At 40.3% G+C, this 24,046-nt stretch overlaps 4 protein-coding genes across 4 annotated transcripts; 1 reads left to right on the top strand and 3 right to left on the bottom strand.

The window, feature by feature from the left end:
- Positions 1 to 861: 861 nt before the first annotated feature.
- scd (stearoyl-CoA desaturase (delta-9-desaturase)) lies at positions 862 to 9,042 on the bottom strand. Its single transcript, XM_080874025.1, has 6 exons — positions 8,885 to 9,042; positions 8,362 to 8,620; positions 7,377 to 7,507; positions 7,018 to 7,223; positions 6,435 to 6,667; positions 862 to 3,699 (listed from the first exon to the last, which is right to left on the bottom strand). The coding sequence occupies exons 2-6, from the start codon at positions 8,597 to 8,599 to the stop codon at positions 3,509 to 3,511; spliced, it is 999 nt and encodes a 332-aa protein (XP_080730151.1). The 5' UTR covers positions 8,600 to 8,620; positions 8,885 to 9,042; the 3' UTR covers positions 862 to 3,508.
- Positions 9,043 to 9,835: 793 nt separating this feature from the next.
- Positions 9,836 to 17,425, top strand: dnajb12b (DnaJ heat shock protein family (Hsp40) member B12b). The gene is made up of 9 exons (XM_080873025.1): positions 9,836 to 10,147; positions 13,413 to 13,590; positions 13,702 to 13,847; positions 13,935 to 14,108; positions 14,224 to 14,294; positions 14,446 to 14,555; positions 15,016 to 15,188; positions 15,305 to 15,446; positions 15,849 to 17,425. The coding sequence occupies exons 1-8, from the start codon at positions 10,003 to 10,005 to the stop codon at positions 15,424 to 15,426; spliced, it is 1,119 nt and encodes a 372-aa protein (XP_080729151.1). The 5' UTR covers positions 9,836 to 10,002; the 3' UTR covers positions 15,427 to 15,446; positions 15,849 to 17,425.
- Positions 17,426 to 17,944: 519 nt separating this feature from the next.
- On the bottom strand, positions 17,945 to 19,759 carry ddit4 (DNA-damage-inducible transcript 4). The gene is made up of 3 exons (XM_080873749.1): positions 19,610 to 19,759; positions 19,149 to 19,371; positions 17,945 to 19,057 (listed from the first exon to the last, which is right to left on the bottom strand). Exons 2-3 carry the CDS (start codon positions 19,330 to 19,332, stop codon positions 18,558 to 18,560), a joined length of 684 nt encoding a protein of 227 aa, XP_080729875.1. The 5' UTR covers positions 19,333 to 19,371; positions 19,610 to 19,759; the 3' UTR covers positions 17,945 to 18,557.
- Positions 19,760 to 21,165: 1,406 nt separating this feature from the next.
- On the bottom strand, positions 21,166 to 24,000 carry anapc16 (anaphase promoting complex subunit 16). Its single transcript, XM_080873750.1, has 4 exons — positions 23,852 to 24,000; positions 23,411 to 23,564; positions 22,228 to 22,302; positions 21,166 to 21,808 (listed from the first exon to the last, which is right to left on the bottom strand). Exons 2-4 carry the CDS (start codon positions 23,550 to 23,552, stop codon positions 21,699 to 21,701), a joined length of 327 nt encoding a protein of 108 aa, XP_080729876.1. The 5' UTR covers positions 23,553 to 23,564; positions 23,852 to 24,000; the 3' UTR covers positions 21,166 to 21,698.
- Positions 24,001 to 24,046: the final 46 nt, after the last annotated feature.

The following is a 24,046-nucleotide window of genomic DNA, read 5'->3' as shown; positions in this document are numbered from 1 at the left end:
CACTATGTGGATTAAAGAAAATCCAAAATAAATTCAAATTTGTCCACCCAATTCTTAATTTATAAAGTCACTAAAATATATGCTGTACAATAATTCCACCCTGGAAAATGAAATCATTCGAAAGAGATTATTAAAAGCCCCAAATTATAATGACATTCATATCTGTGATCAGTGGATGTAAAACTCTGACCACAACTGTAGACACAGACAAGGCATTTAAATGTGTAATCCTTCATTTCCAAGAGTTAATGGACAGATTTAAGATTTGAACATAAATTATAAGATAGATTTATACATTTGGGGCGTAGCTAATACATTTCCCCCTCTCATAAATCAATTTTATTTTATTGACTATTAAATGAAGATCAGAAAGCCCAGTGGCTTCTGGTAATCTTACAAATCCCAAAATATAAATTTTACCATGACGTGAAAGAGAGGAGATCACCAATTACTCACTTTCGAGGTTAAATCTATATCGCTGAGACTAAATCTCTTCAATGAGTGCTTAAGGTGTTACTTACTATTTCTCTGTTACTTTAGTGAAGGATTTCAAGATAGAAGACAGCAGTAACAACAACGAGAAGCATTTTAACTCCATAAGACGTCCTTATGGAGTTAAAATCTTGAAAACCAATTCAAAATATCCAGGAAATGTTTAGAAATCACAGGCGTATTTAGCTTCGTTCCTGACACCAACTACAAAACCATTCTGAAAGCGAGAACTAAGTATGTGTAAACCAAAATGTCTCATGGAACTACTCTAAATGTTTGGCATGCACAGCGCAAATTTATTTAGAATCATAAAACCCAAAGACACAGAGAGTGAAAACAGAAATAAATGAGCAACAACTGTTAATGGAATTACAAGTGTATTGAAAATATTGTGAATTTATTTCAGATTTTTAATACAGTAGACATTATCAGACTGAAAACAGCTCGACCCCTCTCTCTCCTCATTAGGAAAACGCTGCTTTTGGTGCTCTGGCCAGCCGGCGTTGTTGTAATAGTATATAATGCCATCTGTTTTGGTAAGTGCTCTAATGATGTCCTCACGACAGCACCTTTGTTTTAAGTTTTTATGCCGAGATGCTGTGATGAGTTGAGAGAAGCTGGCACCATCCATCTATCAGGGCCCAAGTTAAAGCTAAAGTGCGAGACCTTTGGATAGTAATTAATTTACATTCACGGAGCTGGGTAAGCCTAATGGATAAATCTGTTTAGTCAAATTAAAGGATTAAATATCAAATATAGCATTAGCTCAGGAAGCCCAAACAAGATGATCCACTGATATACATCTAACTTACAAATACATGGATCTTAAAGCCAGTTTTCAGTTGCCGTCTCTACAACAAGCAACCTACTTCCACCCAGCTCCTTTTTCATACTTTTGCAATTGATGGGTGCTCCATTTTATACTGGGAGTCTTACTGCTGGTCTGCCTGCTTTCGGCTTTCACCACCCATGGCATAGCTACAATGACAAAGCAATGATGGAAAACCCTATGAAAGCCAATGCGTTCATGGGCAGGATCACAATCTCAAAAAAAGGAAGAAGTGATCAACGGCTAGGGCAACACAGATCGCCACAACTGCTCTCACGGCCATAAAAGGGAAGCAAAAGTTTCGCACTGCAGCTTTAAACCTCACGATGTAACATTCTCGCCAGCTTTTCATTTTGTACCGGACTCTTTTACGCTTAAATCCTATCCTCCGTTTGCATGTACATTTCCTCAGTGTTGCCATGCTACGTTTGCCTAAAATTAAACATGATTTTAGGAGAAAAACAATGTTCCACTCAGTGTAAACACGGAACTCAGAAGTCAAATTTGTTTTGCGGTACTCGAGCATTTTTGACTCAACTGACAGGAAGCGAAGGAATGGATGCAAGTCATAAGGCATTAGGTTGATCCTGACTCTTAAGAACAAATGAACAATTGCTCCAGTTTTCAGATTTTTTTTAAAGATATATTTTTACAAGGCTGTCAGCCAAATATTGGAATGCAGAAATATTTTTATCAGGTTCGAACAATATTTTCTTTTGCTTTTTTTTTTGAAAGTCGATAAGAAAGAAAAAACAATTAAACACATAAATAATCTATGCATTCCACACATCAGAATCAAAGATTAACATGAACACTGATGCACCTAAAATTCTGAAATAACGACCTTTGTAGCACATCAAAGGGAAACCAGACCCTGTTCGGAAATCAACGCGGCGCCAACGGTTCTGATGATCCAAAGCGATGCAGCTCCACAGCACGTTACAAAAATAGACGCAGTTCTGCCTTCACAGTCACCGACACAACACCTCACTACAACACCTACTACAGTATATCGCCATGCATGGGTGACATGTTGTTTTGTAACGCCAGAACTGCCACATGACTGGCTGCTACACCTATCAGGGAGCTCTATGCTGCAGATGTTTAAGGACAAAATAGTCACACAAGTTGGATAAAATCAGTTAAGCAAAAAGCCGCTCATGCCACAATGTTAAAAAAAAACAACAACTCCAACAATCATGTTATGCAAAGAGGCGACTTAGTGTGCTCTAGTGGACCACAGAGATGGTTGTAAAAATGTTGTCATTTGACACGCTCTTGGCACTAATGATATATTCATCCAGCACCCAAAAACTCAGTGAAATTTTTTATCTTTCTAAGGTAAAGTTACAATTCTCATTAACTGCTTACGCTAAGCGGCAGTTTCATTCTAATGTTAAACAAATTCCCTATATTATCGCGAGAAAACTCCGTCCAATTATCGCACAGCTAATCTTTTTCAAAGTGCTTGAACTTTTCTCAATAGATATCCAGTGTAGATTTCTGCTAAAAGCAACCACAGTGTTGCACCCTGCAGGTTGTGTAAAGCTTTGGCCTACTGGTTGTCAGAATGCTCAGGCTAATAAGAAGGTCTGGGTTCCCTCAGTATTCTCTCATATTTCATTAAAGCAAGCATTTTATTTATTTATTTATTTTTTTTTTTTGCAAAAAGCAAAACAAACATGACCTCTCACCTCTTCATTTCAAATCTAAACTGCTCAGAAATTAAATCTATTTATGAGAACAGTTGAAAACTTGTTGTAAACTACAATAAAGGCAACACTCTTGAAGCAGTAATGTACCTTAACAGTTAAAATGTTACTCCATATTTAAGTGCTCCACTCCTTGTCAGTTTTGAAGAATAATTAATTCATACTTACATAAAAATGATCGGCTACATAACTGATCTTGCATGAAGAATGCACACCAAAAGTGGCAAAACAGCGGAAAATGGAGGTGACTTTTAAAATGCATCTAATTCAAATCTGAAACATCTTTTTTCTTTTCATCTTGAATAATTTGTTTAGTTACAGCTACAAAAACCACAAAAACAAGCAAAAATGTGGTCAAGGCCCTTATAAAGCTGACTTTAATCCTCAGAGAATGAGAAATGTATAGCTGTCAAAGGACTGTGGAATTTCTTCATATCGGTCGTTTTGCCTTGAAGCTGACCACAGTTTAGCGATCTTAGCCACTGCGGTCTCCGGTGCGCTGTATCCGGGCCAGGACTAGCTCACGGGACACCTTCTTGCGGTCTTTGGCCAGGCCCAAGAAACACATGAAGTCGATGAAACAAGTGGTAAGGTTCAACTTGCAGCCAAACTCGCTGGTTGCATAGTCATATGGGAACGTGTGGTGATAGTTGTGAAATCCCTCACCTGCAAAGCACAGGAAACAGGAATGAACGATTAAAAAAACATGTAAAACTGGATTTCAGTCAAAAGCCGTCTTTGCAACGCGTTCCATGTTTTCAGTTTTCAGTCTTTAAAAGAAAAAGAAGATTCTTCAACTGTTTCACTGCTGGGATCTGTGTTTACAGGTAGCCTGTGGTGTTGTCACAGGTTTTGGGTGGTTCGATACCACTGGCTGTGATGTCATTACTGCTGCTCCCACCTGTCTGCTTTTCCCACCTGTAAAGTCACCTGAGCCGCGCTTCCCTCCTTTCCATTCTCTAATCATTCCCTGCAGTATTTATAATCCCACCTCACCCACTTTTCAGATCGTCTCTGAGCTTTGTCGGTGTTTGCCTGCTTATGAGGTGTACTACAAACCAAAATAAAAGGGAAAAAAAAAGGCTGTCAAACCAGAATTCTAATGTTTATAAGTTTGGTTTCATTCTTCTCCTGATGATATTCCCTAGATGCAAACCTGCTTCAGCCAAACCATGGTAATACCACACAACTAGAGAGTAAAGACGCAGTAGCACATAGGTCCTTTTTTAACTAATACTGCAGCCAGCAATTCTGAGCTTTGAAAACGTATTGATCTATTGAACAACCCGACCAATATATCAACCGCCGATCTATCAGCCAATATTTGCTATTTGGCTGATAAGGAAGAAGAAGGGACAAGGGGAAACACCCTTCAATCATGAGTGGTGATCTTACATAGTTTGTCCACCTGAAACTCAATTTCCCTGTTGGCTACAAACATAACCAGCTGATTAGAGCAGAGCTCAGTGTATAAACAAGAAATTTACAATTACATTTATTTCCGTTGTCATATTATCTTAGTAAATAACTAGACTAGGCCTATACTATACTAAAACTATACCTAAAAGCACATCTTCATCATCATGTTATCTCAAGCTGAAAGTTGGAAAGCTCTCATGTGCTGCTGCCAACGGTACACACTGAGAGACAGCGAAATAAATGTTTCAGCCAGCAGTGCTCTATTTTTATTCCTCCATGACCTTTTTGGCTCGAGTTTAGTAGGTAGTCCTTGATTAGCTAACGTTCCTTTTATAGCTGTATGCACAAAGCCTGATGAAGAAAGACTGGGTTACCCAAAAATGTTGATAACAGCGTTTTTTTATACCCTTTATCTTTATCTTATCCTATTTTAGTGTGTGTCCAGCCAGCTAATGCAACTAAAGCTTGGCCATGTGGACCTTGCCTAAAGGTTGTAGAACGTCTACAACCTTGTGAAACATTTTTCCCCCTGAAGAAAAACTTTTTTTGCAACCACGTAGCTTTGTAGTGATTTTGTGTCTTCCAGGCTTTGACTGTTAGGAGTTTATATGGTTTTATGCACATAAATTCTACATTTAAATTCTGATAAATTCTTTATGAAAAACTGATCAAGAGATTGGCATTGGCCTTGTTCACCAATATAAAATGATAGTCAGTGTCGGACAGCTAACTGCTGCATTAATTCAGTTTTGCACTGACTAATTGTTTGAACCTGGTGTGACGAGCTGACAGCTTTTAAAACTGTTCAGTTATTTAAAGGAAAAGGAATACTACAAAAAAATATTGGAATCGACTAAAATGCTTTAAATGTTAATATCATCCGAGAATTGCACAGCAGTTGCATCCCTAAAATAAACAATTCAGAAGCAACTGCAGGAACAATGACAGACTGTGGTGGTATATTGGTGACATCGTGTGATGTTCCCTAACAAAAGATGACTTTCTTCCCTGCATAATCATTACCAAAGATACAGCTGCTAAATTGTGCCTCTTCTAAAACTAGACTTAACTTGCTATGGGGTGAATAGCTGGGTGCCATCTTAGAATATCCAGCTCTTTTGATATATCTATCGGGTGCTCTTTGTCACTGCACTGCTGACTCCTACTGGTTGAACAAGGTGCATGCATAGTGAGGGGAGGAGGTGGACAAAAGTGGTAATCAGGTAAAAATCGTTAATAAAATAGGTTCAAATCAAGTATGTACTTTTTGTTTTTAAACATTTTATCCACCATTTAGCACATCTGGTAAATAAAATGTTTACATGGGCCTGTAAAAGTCGTTCCTTTTGTTTTAGTTCAATTCAGTCCAATTCAAGTTCGTTTATATAGCGCGAAATCACAGCAACAGCCGCCTCACGGCACTTTATACTGCAAGGTAACGACCCTGCAGTATTAAGGAGGCATTCCCAACAATCGGAAGATCCCCTATGAGCAAGCTGTCGGCGACGGTGGGAAGGAAAAACTCGCTTTTAACAGGAAACCTCCAGAAGAACCAGGGAGAAACAGGGAGCCACGTGCCACGACCGTTTGCGAGGTGAGGGGACAGAGAAAAGAAAAAAGAGAAAGCATAGGAAGACAGGGCAAAACAGAAACTATAGGGGAGAGAGAGATGATAATCACTGGTTAGCAAATTTGTTTAAGCATAATTGGATGATTTGACTTTTACTGCACTGAACGCTTGACGCAACTGTGCAGTCAAATAAAAGCAAAACGAGGGCATGTATCATGTACAATGTAATTACATTTGCTCTGAAGGTGACGCTATACCGAAGTAACAAACTTACATTAAAAATCTGGCTTTTCTTCTTCAATTTTACTTAAAAAATACTTAAAAATATCCCTATACAAGCATTCGCTGTCCTGTGCTGTACATTCTGGTGTGTAATTTCTGCCATGAGCATGTGTTGGGGTGTTGTTCATACCTATAGCACTGAAAGTGACAAACTTGTTCTCTCTGGGGTTGATGTTCTTGTCATAGGGCCTGTTTCCCCACATGTGGGCAGCGCTGTTGACCAGCCAGGTAGCGTTCAGCACCAAGGTGTACCTAAGCAGAGTTGGGACGAAGTAGGCCACCCACAGAGACTCCCCCCACAGGTACCAAGGCACGATTGTTGGGATAATAAAGCACATGACCAGCACGGAGAGCTTGTAATACCTGTTGAGGAGATAGCGAGAGTAGGTATCAGCAAAAAACAAATTATTTAAATACAAAAACTCTGTTTGCCAGATAAGAAAATGCTCACTTTTTTTCCCTTTATTTCCACTTGACCTATTTTCCATTTAGGCCTGCTCTCCGTGAATCTTACGTTAGTAATTGTCATCTTGTTAAACCAGAATGACTAACACAGCTTGCCATTATGAAAACATCTCCACAGCAGTACTCTAACGTTTACTTATATTTATAGAAACTGCAACACTACTGTCTTGCTATTTGCACCCATTGCACTTTGTTTTTTTTAGCAACTAGATGCAGTGTGAAGTCTGAACCTTAATCATGCCACTTACTTCCTCTGAAACATGACAACTTTGTCTGTTAGCAGGTCGGTGAGCTCCAGCTTGCGTCCTTTCTCGATCACATCAGGGTGTTTGCGTACCAACAGCCAGCCGATATGAGAAAAGAAAAAGCCACGGACGGCATTGTGAGGGTCGGCGTCTGTTTCCGAGTATTTGTGGTGAACCCTGTGGTCTCGAGCCCATTCAAAGATATCATTCTGTGGTTTGGAATTAAGATCAAGATTATGCACACTGTTGACACAGCACGGTACTTATAGTGAAACAAAAGCTGCTATTATCTTGGCTCCAGGTCATAAGTGTGTGTTTGTATACTAAAAAGATGTGTCAGCAGAACAGTCATTTTTGCTTGCCTGAAATGCCATGGAGTTAGCTACACTGAGGAAAATCCTTAAAGGTAATGTAGCCTTGTAGGATCTGTGACTCCACAGGCGATGCGCTCCTGCAGTGACTCCTAACGCACTTATCAAAAAACAAAGTACAGCTGTGGAAAGAAACACATGGGCAAATTAGTTTGACCTACTTTTGTGCTCATGTCAACAGCACTTTGTTGCACAGATGCTGCACACTGCAGTGTTTGTGCATTATTTTCTGCACAATTGCACTGTTATTGTTAGGGCTGGGAAGAACATCCAGCAACAAGTGACAGATCACGAGACAGATGCGTTTCTGTTTTTTCCCCCCAAATAGCATAAATTGTTAAAGCACTAGAGTATTTGTTTACCACAATCTTTATCAATTTGATCCAAAAGGCTCTTTGGGATTTGATTAGATTTTGTGCACAATTTCCCTCAGGTCACCTGGTTAGCACTGGCCTGTCTGTTTCCCAAGGAGATTACAGTGTAAAGCTGTGTCCTTTACAGTGTAAAAGAAGCCAAATCTAATAATAAAAACATTTCATGGTTGAGTTCATGAAAGACTAAAAGCTAAAAGAGTTGTGACACAGCAGTGAAGAAACTGTATAAATAAAGTGCAGTTTATGCTAATTATCCAGCTATTCTTCATTTGTCTACTTGACCTTTATTTTTAAAAAACTGACATTAAGGAGGCCAGTTTATTTTCCTGACAGCCCATCTTAAAGGTACGTGCTGTGACATGTAATCTCTGATGACTTTATTCCTGATCTATAATCCTCCATCTCCATGAAGGATGCTGGGAGGATCACAGATATATGCAGCCGCCTATTTGCATTCACCACCGGCGAGAAAAGCAGGGCGTGCTGCTGACATAACAGCTGTTGATTTGATAAAATATGATTTCCACTAAATAAGTAAACAAAACCAACATGCAAAAAAGGAGAAAAGGGGGTGTAACAGGCAATTTTCTTTTCGCACTTACACCAAAGCAAGGTCAAACGAGATGCTGAAGGTACGACGAACACGCCGTACAAGGCTCCTATGTGCAACAGAGTCATCAGTATGACATTTTTCCATACGATGATCCGGGGAGGTTTTGGGCCCTCTTTCTCTTTGTACGTGTGATCAAACGCGTCTTCTCTGGCGCTCTCTGGAAGAACATCCCCGTTGCTGGACTTGCGCTGCTGCTGCTTGTTCTCTAACGCCTCCGCCTCCGTCATTGTGGCAGCGGTGCTGTGATGCTGTGAGCGGCAAACAGAGGAGAGAAGTCAGTCGCCTCGGCGCTTTTTGTGTGTAATGGAGGCTGTTTTGTCAATATGTTAATTAATTTTGTGCTAACTAGCCCCGGCAGGCTAGCTGCTTGCTGGCTGGCGCTGTCGGAGGATGAAGAGGAAGACGGTAGCGACGATGCTGACTTATAAAGCGGTAACGCGACGCTCCAACGCGCCAAAAAAAACCCCTGATGAAACACCTGTGGGAGGGAAAATTTTTACTCAATAACTCACCGAAGATAGGCAGAAGGGCAGAAACGAGATAAACGGAGGACAGTCTGCTTGACCCAAAATTACAGTAACCCAGAAAAGGGAGAGTGATAGCTCCGCAATGAGAACTAGAACTCGTGGTGTGGCCGACCAATGAGCGCTCGCCTGTCGCCTCTTGCTCGGGCTCTGATTGGCTGTTTGTTTATCTGCTGTTCACCTTTTATTCATTCTCCGGTTTGCCAGATGTATATTTGCCACCTCTGGAGACTAGCCGATCTTGTTGCTGTCTAGACATGCACAAACATTGAACAGTGTAACCGTTTTCCTTTTGAAATCAGGCGTGGAGTGAAACACAAGCACTGTGTTAATGATACAAGTGGAACAAAACAAGTTACTGTACCCAAACCCCGGCAGTAGAGCCCCCTCCCCCCTGTCCTCCACCCACGTAGGAAAATAGGATGCTTCATCTGTTACGTCATCCCCATTCTCCGTCTATAGAAGTTTAATTGTGAGATACAAACTTTCAATGTGCCCAAAAATAGCATAAGCTGCTGAACACCAGAAAAAGTATTTTAGGCATGACGGGAAAAAAAACAACTGAGTCTCCATAAACACTGCAGAACAGGTCGAAAAGGCTGTTTACGTCACCCTGTGAAGAAGAGCTTTGACTCTGCTGCAAAATCAGAATCAGAATCAGAAAGGGTTTTATTGCCAAATGTTGAGCAGGTTTACAACATTAGGAAATTGCAGATACACACTGCATGGCCAAATTAAGGATCACACGGCCCATATTTACCCGGGCGAGGAGCAGAAAATGGATGGATGGTTGGACGGATGGATAAACACACCAATGGGTGTTCACCCTCTTGACCTACATTTGAAAAAAAAAATGGCAATCTGTCGCCATCTAATGGTGAAAATGGGGCAGCGCACGCAGCCGATACTGTTGATTTTCTGCAAACAGGGCTCACCTATTACTAAAATCTCCAATCCCCATGCACCAGCAGCAGACAAAAAAATAGCACCACATTGATGAATGCATATCACCGACTGACTGATACATATTTTTTTTTTCCTGCAGCATCTATCTGGCGTCATCATCAGGCGCCCGTATTTACTTCTGGTCCAGTTAGTTGCTGCTGATGCCTGCTGCGATGGAGGTAAACAGGGACGAAGCGGAGCGCTGCATTGACATTGCAGCGGCCGCCTTAACCAACCAACAGCCGGACAAGGCGCAGAGGTTCCTGGAGAAGGCGCAGAGGCTCTTCCCGACAGAGAAAGCCAAAGGTAAGTCAATATGGGGGGAAAGGGGGAGGGGGGCGCACATTCAGCTGCGAAGATGCGCATCATCACCTCCACAGCCTGCAGCATCACCTGCACTCCTCATGAGCAGCGCATGTAGCCAGGGCCTTTGATAGCACTTAAGCTAGCTGGTTCATTTATGCAGCTTCTGCGTTTTTTCTCATTCTTTTTTTTGTACGAATTTCACTTTAAAATGAAGTGTCTGCAGTGCTTTAATTTGCTTTTCTAACAGAAAGCTAAGCCTTTAATTTAGGTGAACAGGAGTGGACTGGGAGAAAGGCTAAATAAGTCCTAGATGTCCAAGATTACTACATGCTACTTTCCCATGATCATTTCAAAAAATATTTTTGACAACACAGGTATTATCCTTCTGAGCTCGCCAATCTACAAACCGGATTGCAAAAAAGTTGGGACACAAAACAAATTGTGAATAAAAACTGAATGCAATGATGTGGAGATGGCAAATGTCAATATTCTATTCAGAATAGAACGTAGATGACAGATCAAAAGTTTAATCCGAGAAAATGTATCATTTCAAAGGAAAAATATGTTGATTCAAAATTACACGGTGTCAACAAATCCCAAAAAAGTTGGGACAAGTAGCAATAAGAGGCTGGAAAAAGTCAACTTGAGCATAACGAAGAGCTGGAAGACCAATTAACACTAATTAGGTTAATTGGCAACATGATTGGGTATAAAAAGAGCTTCTCAGAGTGGCAGTGTCTCTCAGAAGCCAAGATGGGTAGAGGATCACCAATTCCCACAATGTTGTGCAGAAAGATAGTGGAGCAATATCAGAAAGGTGTTACCTGGCGAAAAATTGCAAAGACTTTGCAGTTATCATCATCAACTGTGCATAACATCATCCGAAGATTCAGAGAATCTGGAACAATCTCTGTGCGTAAGGGTCAAGGGCGTAAACCCATACTGGATGCCCGTGATCTCCGGGCCCTTAAACGACACTGCACCACAAACAGGAATGCTACTGTAAAGGAAATCACAGAATGGGCTCAGGAATACTTCCAGAAACCATTGTCAGTGAACACAATCCACCGTGCCATCCGCCGTTGCCAGCTGAAACTCTACAGTGCAAAGAAGAAGCCATTTCTAAGCAAGATCCACAAGCTCAGGCGTTTTCACTGGGCCAGGGATCATTTAAAATGGACTGTGGCAAAATGAAGACTGTTCTGTGGTCAGACGAGTCACGATTCGAAGCTCTTTTTGGAAATGTGGGACGCCATGTCATCCGGACCAAAGAGGACAACCCAAGTTGTTATCAACACTCAGTTCAGAAGCCTGCATCTCTGATGGTATGGGGTTGCATGAGTGCGTGTGGCATGGGCAGCTTGCATGTCTGGAAAGGCACCATCAACGCAGAAAAATATATTCAGGTTCTAGAACAACATATGCTCCCATCCAGACGTCATCTCTTTCAGGGAAGACCCTGCATTTTTCAACAAGATAATGCCAGACGACATTCTGCATCAATCACAACATCATGGCTGCGTAGGAGAAGGATCCGGGTACTGAAATGGCCAGTCTGCAGTCCAGATTTTTCACCTATAGAGAACATTTGGCGCATCATAAAGAGGAAGATGCGACAAAGAAGGCCCAAGACAATTGAACAGTTAGAGGCCTGTATTAGACAAGAATGGGAGAGCATTCCTATTTCTAAACTTGAGAAACTGGTCTCCTCGGTCCCCAGACGTCTGTTGAGTGTTGTAAGAAGAAGGGGAGATGCCACACAGTGGTGAAAATGGCCTTGTCCCAACTTTTTAGGGATTGGTTGACACCATGACATTTCACCATATTTTTCCCTTAAAATTATACATTTTCTCAGTTTCAACTTTTGTTCCGTGATTTATGTTCTATTCTGAATAAAATATTGACATTTGCCATCTCCACATCGTTGCATTCAGTTTTTATTCACAATTTGTTTTGTGTCCCAACTTTTTTGGAATCTGGTTTGTAGCTCAATACTAAATAAATACAGAAATACAACATTCAGCTGAATAAAAACAGAAAAGTGATCAATATAGCCACACATGCAAACAAATGTACTATATTTATTGGTGTGAAAAAGTTTGTCTTTTTCTTGTTTTTGTGTTTTTGTATTTTTTTTGTACATTTGTGCCACTTACATGCTTCAGATCATCAAACAAAATTCTCTGATAATTGAGTACTTCTTGGAGTACCAATAGTACTCCAAGAGCACATCAATGGCTCATCCAGAAAGTCACAAAATTCTGTGGACTGATGAGACAAAAGCTGAACTTTATAGAAAGGTTGAGTGCCTTTGCATCTGGCATAAAACACACAGCATTTCATAAAAAGAACATCAGACCAGCGATCGGTTCCTGCGTTGAAGCTCAATCGCACAAAGTAACTGAAAAGCAACCAGCAAGTCCACCTTTAAATAAAAACCAAATGAAGGTTTTGGGTTGGCCTAGTCAAAGTCTGGAGTTAAATTCTATTCAGATACTTTAGGATGACCTTAAACAGACCATTCATACTGAAACAATTCTGCCAAGAACAGTGGGCCAAAATTCCTCCAGAGTGATGTGAAAGATTCATTGTGAGTTATCCCAAATGCTTGATGCCAGTTCTTGCTGCCGTGGATGGCACAACCAGTTATTAGGTTTAAGGGGCAATAACTTTTTCCCACGGGGCAGGTAGGTTGGTTAGTTTTTTCACTTAATAAATGAAATCCTGATATAAAAACTGCACTTTGTATTATATTTGAGTTATCCATGTCTAACATTAAGTTTTCTTTGATTCTCAAACATAGAAGTGGGACAAATGTGCAAAACAAATATGACATTAGGAAGGATGCAAATACTTTTTTGCACCACTATACATGGTGGCATGTGCTTGTGCCCAACTTTACCTCTTCTTAGATTCCTGTGGACACCCACATACACCCCAGATACGCCTTAGACCATGACCCACCTCACATATAAATATAAAACCTGTTAAAACTGCAGCCACAGCATATCTGAAAATAAAATAAAATAAATAAAGCTGCAACAAGCAGACAGATCCTCCAACAAAAACTATATTTAGTTTAATGATTTTCAAACATAGCTATAGTTGTATACTCTGCCCCCAAGAAGCTCTTATAATACCATTGAACTTGATTGCTTGGTAGCTTTACATCTGCTTGATGACATGGATAGTCCCACTATCGAACATTTTGTGTTTTTAACTGCTGTTGAGTACTTGATAGAATATCTTTGAACATATCTTCTAGTATTGCTGGATGTAATAGCAAAGAATGGATTTACACCCAGACAAGATATCCATTCAGACTTCAGCGGGGTGTCGGAGCCTCGACAACGGCAGAACATAAAGGAGAACGCCAGACCTGAAGAAAAGCCTGCAGAGTCTTCAAAATCCTACATGGCTGATCAGCTAGAAGCTGTGAGGAGGTACGTAAGACTGCTGATTACATAAACATACTGTTGGTTAAAATAAACTCCTTGATGGGTATATTGACTGCAATTGTGATTGAAATTTGTAATCATGTGCTCTCTGCACAGGATAAAACAATGTAAAGACTTTTACGAAATTCTCGGGGTGTCGAAAGATGCCTCAGAGGATGAACTGAAGAGATCATATAGAAAACTTGCTTTGAAATTCCATCCAGATAAGAACAGCGCTCCTGGGGCAACAGAGGCGTTTAAAGGTAAGACGGTGATTAAACTCATCCAAGGTTCATATAGCACTTACAGAAAGCAACTTATAGCAGCTTCATGTTCTAACTTTCCAACAGCTATTGGCAGCGCGTACGCTGTTCTGAGCAATGTTAACAAAAGGAGACAGTACGATCAGTGTGAGGAAGGGAGAAGACATCCTTCCAGACACGGCCCAGACAATGGAAACTTTGAGCCAGATATTTCACCTGAAGAGCTCTTTAATATGTTCTTTGGAGGAGGTTATCCATCAAGTTAGTCTCATAGTTTGGTGTTTCCATATAATGCATGTGAGACGGAGTATTTTAATTGCAAATATATATTTCTGTGGTGCGTTTTTTATGTGCTAAATGTGTTAAATCAATCTAGGCCATGCTCACGTATACAATAATGGGCGGATGCGTTACCAAAGGCGGGAGAGAAGAGAGCGACAGCAAGATGTAAGTTTGATACTTAAAAAGCTAAACTGTAACTGTATAGAGTTGTTTATGTTTTGCCAGCAGGGGGAGACATTTAGTCATCTGCCATTTTACAAGCTGAGGCTTCTCTCAGAGACTGTGTGTGTTTGTTTGTAATGTGTTTTTTCCACAGGGAGGTCTCGCCCTCTTTGTGCAAGTCATGCCCATCCTCATCCTGGTTATTGTGTCAGCTCTCAGTCAAATAATGGTCAACAGCCCCTCCTACAGCCTCAGCTTCAGGCCGTGAGTGTGATCCTTGTAACACAAGAATCTAAAGTAACACAACTAACTGTTGTTCTGCAAAACTGCGAGGGACTTAGACAAAAGATTATCTCTATGTTAGCAGAATCCAACCCAGGTTTTTTTCACGGTACTTCTGCTTTCACTCGATCTTTGCATAAGCTGGGTGGTTGTGTTAGATTTGCCTTCACAGTATTGGCGGTTGTTTCTCCTCGTATTAATTTGCTGCTACCTCTGTTAGTTCCAATTAATCACAGAGCTCCTCTTGTTTGTGCTGCTGTCATGTGTCTTGTCCCGTTCCCAGTACACTGCCTTTGTGTGTTCAGATATACGCCTGCAGTTTCGGGCCCTGCTTTAAACCATTGTCAGCAGTGACTCATGTTAAGACAGACAGATGGTGCAAGATCTGTGCTGCATTCTGTCATATGATAACACTCCCACACTCTGGCCTGTTGTCACGTAGGTCAGCAGGTTACTCACAGAAGAGGCTGACTGAGAACCTGAAGGTGCCATATTATGTGGGGGAGCAGTTCTCCAAAGAGTTCACTGGTGTGAATCTGAAAAATCTGGAGCGGACGGTGGAGGATGATTATATTTCCAACCTTCGCAACAACTGCTGGAAAGAGAAACAGCAAAGTATGACAATAAATGATTCTTATATCTGAATTTAAGCATGAGTATTGGTGTGATTGTCAGTGTCATTATCAGTGCTGAGATCATTTTTTAATTGTGTGTGTGTTTGTTTTTTACAGAGGAAGGAATGCTATACAGAGCTCGCTATTTTGGGGACAGCGATCTATACCAAAGAGCACAGAGGGCTCGCACACCAAGCTGCGCCAAGTTGTCCGAGATCACAGCTTCTTTACATGGATGAAAATGCTTTCATGATTCAAAGCAAGTTCTTCAAACTCTGAATATTTTCTCATTTTGGCACCAGGGATGGGGCAAAAATATTGACATTCCAATATATAGCATTGATTCCCCTTGATTAACTTAGGGTTGCAGGAGGGCTGAAGCCTATCCCAGCTGGCATGGGGCTAAAGACTGAATACACAACCAGACAGACAGCCCATCAGAAGGCTTTCCGCTTGGTTATCCTCTGTTTTCTCAATACCATATTTGGCTTCAGTATGTCAATACTTGTATCATGCAAGCACATCAGACCAATTTTACTTACCAGAATCACAGCTTCATGACACTTGAACCTCTAAAAAGAATGGTGGTAAAGTCAACAAAAGTCAACCAGCTTGCTGTGAAGACGTTTTGAAAGAGGCTTTTTTTTTTTCTTGTCTCCAGGTTTCCAGAATCACTACAAAAGATTACCAGTAATTTATTAAGATGCATTTCTACAATCTGGAGGCTGAAGATGACTCAACAAGGAGCAGACCAGCACCACTCGTCACCAAACAGATCACACAAACTAACTCAAACAATTTCTGTGGAAGTCTAGTATGTGGTAAAAAGATATAGCGTTAATATAGTGTTTTAGAATGGAAATGGTACTTAAAATAGCTTGCTATCCTCAAAAAATGTGGGTTTGAAAAACTTTAGGTTACTTGCGCAACTCTGGTTCTCAGAAAAGCATTCGTTTCGATGGCTCACTATGCGATGCTCCTCCTTGGGTATTCCTCAGAAATATTTATTTCATTATGCCAATCCTGATTGGCTGATGATCGTAACAAACATGTCATTCAGAACCAACCACCCTTAAGTAGCTTGCACAAATAAGCTATGTTTATTCAAGATAAGCTAGGCAGCTAGCACCCAGTGAGCTAACACTCCTAAATGAATTCTTTTGTTTGTGTATTTTTCCATTACAAAAAATACCATAGTATAAAAACAAAACTATTTTTGGTGGGGACTGTTGCATCTATTTTATTTATAGCCTATAGCACATTTAAACAACAGAAGTTGACCCAAAGTATTTAAGAGATAGGCACATATACCAAAAACCCTGTTACATGAAATACATGAAAAACTGGAAGTTGTGTTGACAAATTATTGTGGAAAATAAAAATCATAGTGATTTGTGGTCATGAAAACATGTTTAGAATTTGCTAATTTGATGAGGATGTAATCACCAATCAATTAGGATTGGCATAATGGTTCTGAGTACACAGGGAGGCGCATTCCATGTCTAAACGTCAAAACGGATACTAAGAATGAGAACCTCCAAGCACTAAAGAAAGAACATAAAGAACACTTTATATTTGTTTTGGGGGGAATGGTATGAAAACAGACCATACTTAAGTTATATGTAGTCATATGGATGTTATTTATGTAGCAATATAACAGATGCCACATTGAATGCCACCTTGATTTTATGCTGTAATTCAATGGAGAAAAGTTTGAGGGGTTTTGATTTTAGATGCACATTCTCAGACTATGCAGTAGTAATCTAATACGTCAAATGTCTAGGCTTTTTAGACACTTGAACACCTGAAATTTGTCTTCTTCTGCTGTGTGTGAGATAGCCACTAGGACATGTCCCTGTCACTTTACCTCCTTTAAATGTATTAAGGGCAAACATGTAGTACAACTTCACAATAAATGCCATGAGAATGAGACGTGGCGATCCACAAAATCAGACTTTAACCAGTTCAAGTTGGGAACTGTCACGTCTCTACTCAATCTGTCGGAAAAAGCCATTTTTTGTCTCACTTTTTAAGTTTATAGTATGCTACTTATTCTTTGTATTATTTCTTGGAGAAATAGATTATAAAGAGAGGATAAGAAAACCATACAGATCTTGTTCACTTCGTTTTTCCACCATGTTTTTAATTCTAGATGAAAATAAACATGGTTGCTCAAACGTGCTAAGTGTGACTCTCTGCTTTGAACAGAACAGGCACAGAATGGGAGATAAAAGCTCAGTCAGCGCATTTGGCATGTACAGTGTGCCGGCCGGCTGGCTTACAGAGACAGGGAACTAGAGACAAGGCGGCGTGCACGTTCAGCTCTTCAGTGACGTGCAAAATGTGCCTGGCAGGATGTGCAGCGTCACATTCTTTCAGCACAAACACACTCAGCTGTTTTTTTTGCAGACTGCAGATGCTGCACATCTGATTCATGACTTTGACTTCTTCAAATTTCACACTAGCTTTTTTTTAATGTGGCTTTAATGGCTGCCACATATTCCTGTCAGCTGTTCTGCATCGGAATACCGTTAACCACTGTACCTCACCGCACCAGCTGGTGTGCTCTAGTGTAGTTTGCGTTTGTAGATTTTGCAGACTGGGTTCACATATGCACGCACATTTGAAGACTTGATGTTCATTCGCTTTCTCTCATTCTTAGATCTCTCCTAACTCTGTCAGCGAAGTCAACTATGGATCATTTGGATATGAAAGATTGAATAAATAATAATAAGAAAAAACAAAATGTTAGAAAACAATAATTTATTTGCATTCGATAAAGGTACAAAAAAAAGTTCACTGAGTATTTGAATATCAACCGAAGCAGGACAGGGCTGCACAACACAAGATCAAGTTACATTTGTAATCTTAGCCGCGGCTTGCAAAAACAATGCACAAGGCAAGCAAGGGTAGGCCTTTCACACTTCACAAAGGTTACCAAATGTTCTCTTGGTGTACCACTTCATCAGGCTTTGTCCAATTCAATTAACTGTCATGTATAAAAAGAAAAAGAACACAATGAACTTCAATAATAACTATAACAATATAGCTAGCTGCCGTTGTTTAGTTTCAATAGAAACTGAGGTATGCACTTCCAATACTTGTAAATGCCATGTCACCAGATATAATATGATGGTTACATGTTGTCATTTTAAAATCTGAATGTCAGTGAGTGAGTATTAGGAGCACTGCCTGCTCCAGGTACCATAAAGTTCAGCCCCTTTACAGTGGGAACAGTAGACTACATCATGACAAAGTCCATCTGATACACTTCAGAATGCTTCATATACATGTAATTACAGTAATAGGCCCCTTTGTGAGCTTTTATTGTCCTCTTGTCAGCATCAAAGCACATCAGTGTTTGTATTACTTAACATTCCTCAATTAGAAGATCTTCAGAACTATACAGCTTCTTCTTGATCACACGGAAACCAGTGCTAAGTTTAATAGCTTGTCTCACTACTGGAGTAGAAGGCGACTTTGTGCTAAAGAGTCCTTGAATTTTAGGCCAAAGGCCGCCCGACTCTAGCCTCAACACCAGAGCGAGCTGAAATGTAGGGACAAGGTATGGGTCCACAGATAGCTGTCCCATGCTCTCACAAACATCCCCTTGCTCAACACAGAGGTCAATGAGAGCCCCTCTTAAACCGCAGGGCTCACTAGCTGCCAGATGAAGGAGCTCTTGCCCAATGTGCTCCAGAAGTTTGTCTGGAATGAGCAGTTTTGTACATCTTAAGGCGCAATCTGTGTCTTTGGCTTCTCTCAGACTTCGTGCAATCAGGTCCACTACTTCTTTTAAGAGTGTCTCCTCCATTGGATCATAAAACAGGTCCTCATTGAAGGCACACAAGTCACTTGAGACATCTGAGCCTGTGTAAAAGCAAGAATGAGTTAGAACCTGAAACTTGCATACAGAAGAAAAGAATCATGAGATGTGAGATGCCTATGCAGCATTGCTTACCTGAGTCTGAGAGATCACTCCTGCTGCTATTGTTGGACCCTGACTCCATACTCCTGCTGCTGGCAGGTGTGCTGAAATCAGTCAGTCTTTGAACCAGTTTGCCCCAGGACAGCCTTCTGTCGCTGCTGTCCACTGGAGAAGGAGGTGAGCTGCCGATGTCAGTATATGCAAAGAGTTCAGGCATGGTTGTCCTCCCTGCAGTATCAGCTGCTTATGTGGTCAACTGTCACAGGAGAAACAAAGGCAACAGATGAGCACCCAACTACTGCCGTTAATTCCACGTTTAACGACTTAATTAAACATACATATCAGGCTTTTGAGGTATAGCTTTCTGCTAAAGATATGAACAATAAACATTTTCAAAAAGAACACCTTTTTAATTTGACTGCAGCTAGAAGCTGTTTCACTGTCAAAATTAGCTGTAAACTAGCAAAACCGGCAAATAAATTAATTGTACTTACTCGTTATTTAAATTCTGCGTGGTTCAAGGTCGCGGTGGATGTTTAAGATGCGTAGTTTTAACGGTTATTGTCTGCAATTTGTATATGGAAACTTCTTTCCTCTGCTCTTCCTCTCTTTCTCTCACCAGCTGCCAAGCTCTGCAGTCTGTCCTGCAACAATGTTTATATATGTGGGCTGCGAGGCCACGCCTGTCTCTCCCTAACCAGCCAATCAAAAAGAGAGGCACGACACCAGCGCTGCTTCTTGCCTGGTAACATGCCAGCAGAGAAGAAAGACAAACAGGAGGGGGAGGAGGAGGAAGGGGGGTGGTGGGGGATGAATAGCAGACCCTAGTGTTATGGATATGTTTCAGGGGACTTGAGTGGGCTTGAAAATGATCTTGTTGTTTCTTTGTTTGATATCTTATGTGGGTATTTGGTAAACCGTTTTTCTGTATGTGCACCTACATTTTAACAGAATGTAGGCCTGGATGAGCAGGTTCAGTGTTGCAGTGCACATTACGTCACCTGTTTTGCTAAACCATTACATCAGAATTTTTTATCTGGCACACAGAGATGCAGAGAACACTCAGTGCGCTGTGCTCAAGGCAAAACAGATAATAAAAACGGCTATGGGACACCTCTTTCTACATTTACCCTTGAGTTACAAACAAAAAGACTGCACAGAAATTACATATGTTATCATCATCATTATTATTAGAGTTATTTAGCAACGTTCTATGCAGAAATGCGCCGGGGGGTTGTTATTGTAGCATCTTTGCACCATTTATTACTTCATCACAAAAGATAGCAAAGTGTTTTAAGGCATAACACAAACTGTGTATGAGAGTAAAAACATATAGCGGATTTGTTAGAATGCAAAAGCAAGTTATTTGTGTCGGGGCCATAGGCTACATACTACACATTTTGCTCACAGCTGTATGTTGGAAAGCAGCCAGAGGCTACGCTGCATTTCTGCACGTGTGTAGGCGTGGAATACACTGTACTTTGTTAGACAGGAACTGAAATACATAAACACGTGTAGGAACACTATGTTCTGAGGTGGGTGCTATAAAAAAGTTATCAGAAATCTTTAGCAGGGGACGTGGAGTAAGAAGATTTAGTAGCTTGAGTAAAAACAACAAAAACTATGAGAAATCACTTTTTAATTGGATTCTCAGAAAGTGTGGCCAGAAACAAACTAGAAAAAGAAATTTAGGCTCCAGCCAGAGGTGTGTCCTGTTGTGTTCAGGGCTGTCCTGAAACACTCAGTACAGTACAGTACACTCTGTACACTCCCACCCTTCACTTGCTTGAAGACAATCATTCACTGAGGAAAACACCAAGTTTGCACGTTTACTCACTGTCACCACAAGACAAAAGTGGCACGGAAAACTGCACTGATGGGTTTCAGACTTTAGCTCGTTCAAAGAACAGAATGAACAACAGCAATATCAAAATACATACCACAAAAAAAGCAGCACAAATACTTTTCTATCCTTGGATTTAACAAAACTTAACACAGTGAGGTGGAGTTGGACAAAATACACACCAGGCAAAACAAACAGCAACCAATGTGAAGAATGTCCCAAGTCTGATTTTATTTACAAGCTCTCTTTGTTTTGTTCCAATTGCTGGTGGAGTAAGGACATACACAGAAAGGAGAAGAGACCAACAGTGCAGCAGGCTTTATGTTTATAAGTTACATTGGAGCCATTTGGAAACACAATGCTTCTCTTCCAGGGATTTAATACCAAATGTAGTATTTACATTAACATGAAGGCTAATTCCAATGAGAGAATCATCTTGAACAGCCTAAAGCAGATGGAAAATCTGTTAACTTGTGAATTGTGTAGTTACTAATTTATAAGAATGTTGTTGACAAGATTTTATTTAGTATGCTGGGTTTAATGTAATAAGTGGTTTAAAAATAAAACAATCATATAGAAGTGATAAAATAACACATCTCACATTTGGGATCTCCAGATAACACTTTTAAACTTATGATACAGAATACAGAAGGAATATCATGTGTAACTTGAAAAAAAAAGGTTACATTTTCCTTCTATTTGGCTGATTAAATAAGCAAAAGACATCTGAATCTCTTTATTTAAGATGGTGTGAATCCCAATAGCTGTTCAATAGGTTTATACCGCCACTCGTCTGCTTCTAGCTCCTCCACCAAGCTCGCGAGTTTCTCCATTCGAGACACTTGCTGATCTGTAAGAATGGACATTACTCATTAGTATACCTGTTTCTATTAGATCAGGGGTGTCAAATATAAAGCCTGGGAGCCAGAACTAAAGATTTTAATTCGGCCCACATGGCTTTAGAACAACTGAAGGTGGGCATAAATTTTAGCCTTTTATACAGTTAAAATGCAGTTAAATAATGCTAACCATTTATATGATGCCAACGTGATTAAGTAACGGATCAAAACAAAAAATGTGTTTTTTCACCGTCTATATATCTCGCAGGGATTACATTTGTAGTTACACTGTGAGAAACGGGAGTTTCACTCATCCAGCCCATTTAAGATGAAGGTAGGCTATATGTGGCCTGTAATGTAAAATGGGTTTGGCACCCGTATTAGATCAACCAAGACTAATGTGAAGCTATGCAAATATAGTTAGACTTACCATGTTTAACCTGTTTCAGTGTTGAGGCCACTTGGTAGCTGAATACAGACTCGCATAAAAATCTGTCAGAGCCATCTAAAAAGAAACGTAAAATGAAAAAAAAGGTCAGTCAAATAAAGAATTCTTATTCAAGCTTTCGTCTCCAGGGTAATAAAAGCCAAAACATAGATTTCAAGCTACATCAGAAAGAGATCTTAAAATATTTCATATATTTATGACATAAGAAGTACAACAACAGTAAAATACAGCTAAAATAGTTTTGGGTTTTTTAAAAAACATTACAATGTCAAAGCCTAAGAGACAACATCCATTAGTATACACTCAACCACCATTTTATTAGGCACACCTGTTTAGCGGCTTGATAACGCAAACATGCAATCAGTGAATCACGAAATCAAGAAATGCTGCATGGTCAGATGAGTCTCGATTTCTGCTGCCACATTTTTAGGGTCAGAATTTGGCGGGACCAATATGAAAGTATGGATCCTTCCTGCCTTGTATCACTGGATCTCGCTATTGATGGTCTAATTGTGTGGGAGATATTTTCTTTCTTGAGTATGATTTAAATGCCACATATTACCTGAGTATTGATGTTGATAATGTCCACCCCATTATGAGAACGGTGTACCCATTTTCTGATGGCTGCTTCCAGCAGGATAACACACCATATCACACGACTCAAATGATCTCAAACAGGCTTTTTGAACATGACAATGAATTCACTGTATTCAAACTTCCTCCACAGTCACCAGGTGGAACAAGAGATTTGCATCATGGATGTGCAGCAACTGTCTAATAACATCATGTCAATATGGACCAGAAACTCGGAAGAATGTTTCCAGCACCTTTGTTGAATCTATGCCATGCCCCACACAGCTTAAAAGGCTTAAGGGTTTTGCTTTATCTTAATTTGTCTTCCATGTGCAAGAGAAAGCTCTTGATTGTGAAGAAGAGAGGCAGACTCTGCTTTGTAGTAACATATCTTTCTTAAATACTTTAGAAACACAGGCACATATATTCTCAGTGTTATACTAAAGTTGGCAGATATTATGATATTAAGGTATTATGTTGCAAACCTCCTACCATTATATATGATTTTCATATGATTTCTATTTCCTGGCTATTTGGGAGCATTTGGGCAGCTTTTATACAAGTACTTTTATCCGGTTTTCCTTCATCGTACCTTCCATCATTTCCCCTGCGCCTTTTGGATACGTATAGAGGACTTTCCTTGGTGGGATGAGCTCGGAAGCACTGAACCCAGAGCCAGTCACGGAGCTGCCGCTCACTCCTCCCGCAGAAGAGGACGAAGAAGACGCGGCCATTGCCTCGATAAACTTTAAACAACACACACAACAACGACTGTTGTTACTACCAGTTTAATGTGTCAAACACAGATAAAGCAAGGTGGTTCGTGCTCTAGTAATCACAAAGGCTTTTAAACATCCAAACCAACCGGTAGGGGTTAGCTTGGAAGGACTGTTTCACTATTTTTAATGATACAACATTGCTAGCAATAAAGCTAACTATTCTGCTTATACTGTTGATGATAACCACCCAGCAGAAATATTAACAAATATAATATGGCATTAAGTCTCCATTTTTATTCAAAAGTACAACTTACCGTCGATGTCACAGCAAATATAACAACTTAAAATCCAGCCAGTTTTTGTTGTTTTTCAGACGTATACCAGTAGTTTACGACAGAGACCGCATTTTACGTTTGTCGCGACAGGGGGTTGCAGCTATCGCAGATTTTACAATCATAGGGATGGCTCGTCTCAGTCGTCTGTTGCTAAAAGGTTGTTCAATCACTTTT

This window comes from Rhamphochromis sp. 'chilingali' (genome assembly GCF_963969265.1).
Source record: "Rhamphochromis sp. 'chilingali' genome assembly, chromosome: 22".
Lineage (NCBI taxonomy): Eukaryota > Metazoa > Chordata > Actinopteri > Cichliformes > Cichlidae > Rhamphochromis > Rhamphochromis sp. 'chilingali'.
Note: the sequence above shows the minus strand (reverse complement) of the source record. Positions and strands in the feature narration are given on the sequence as shown.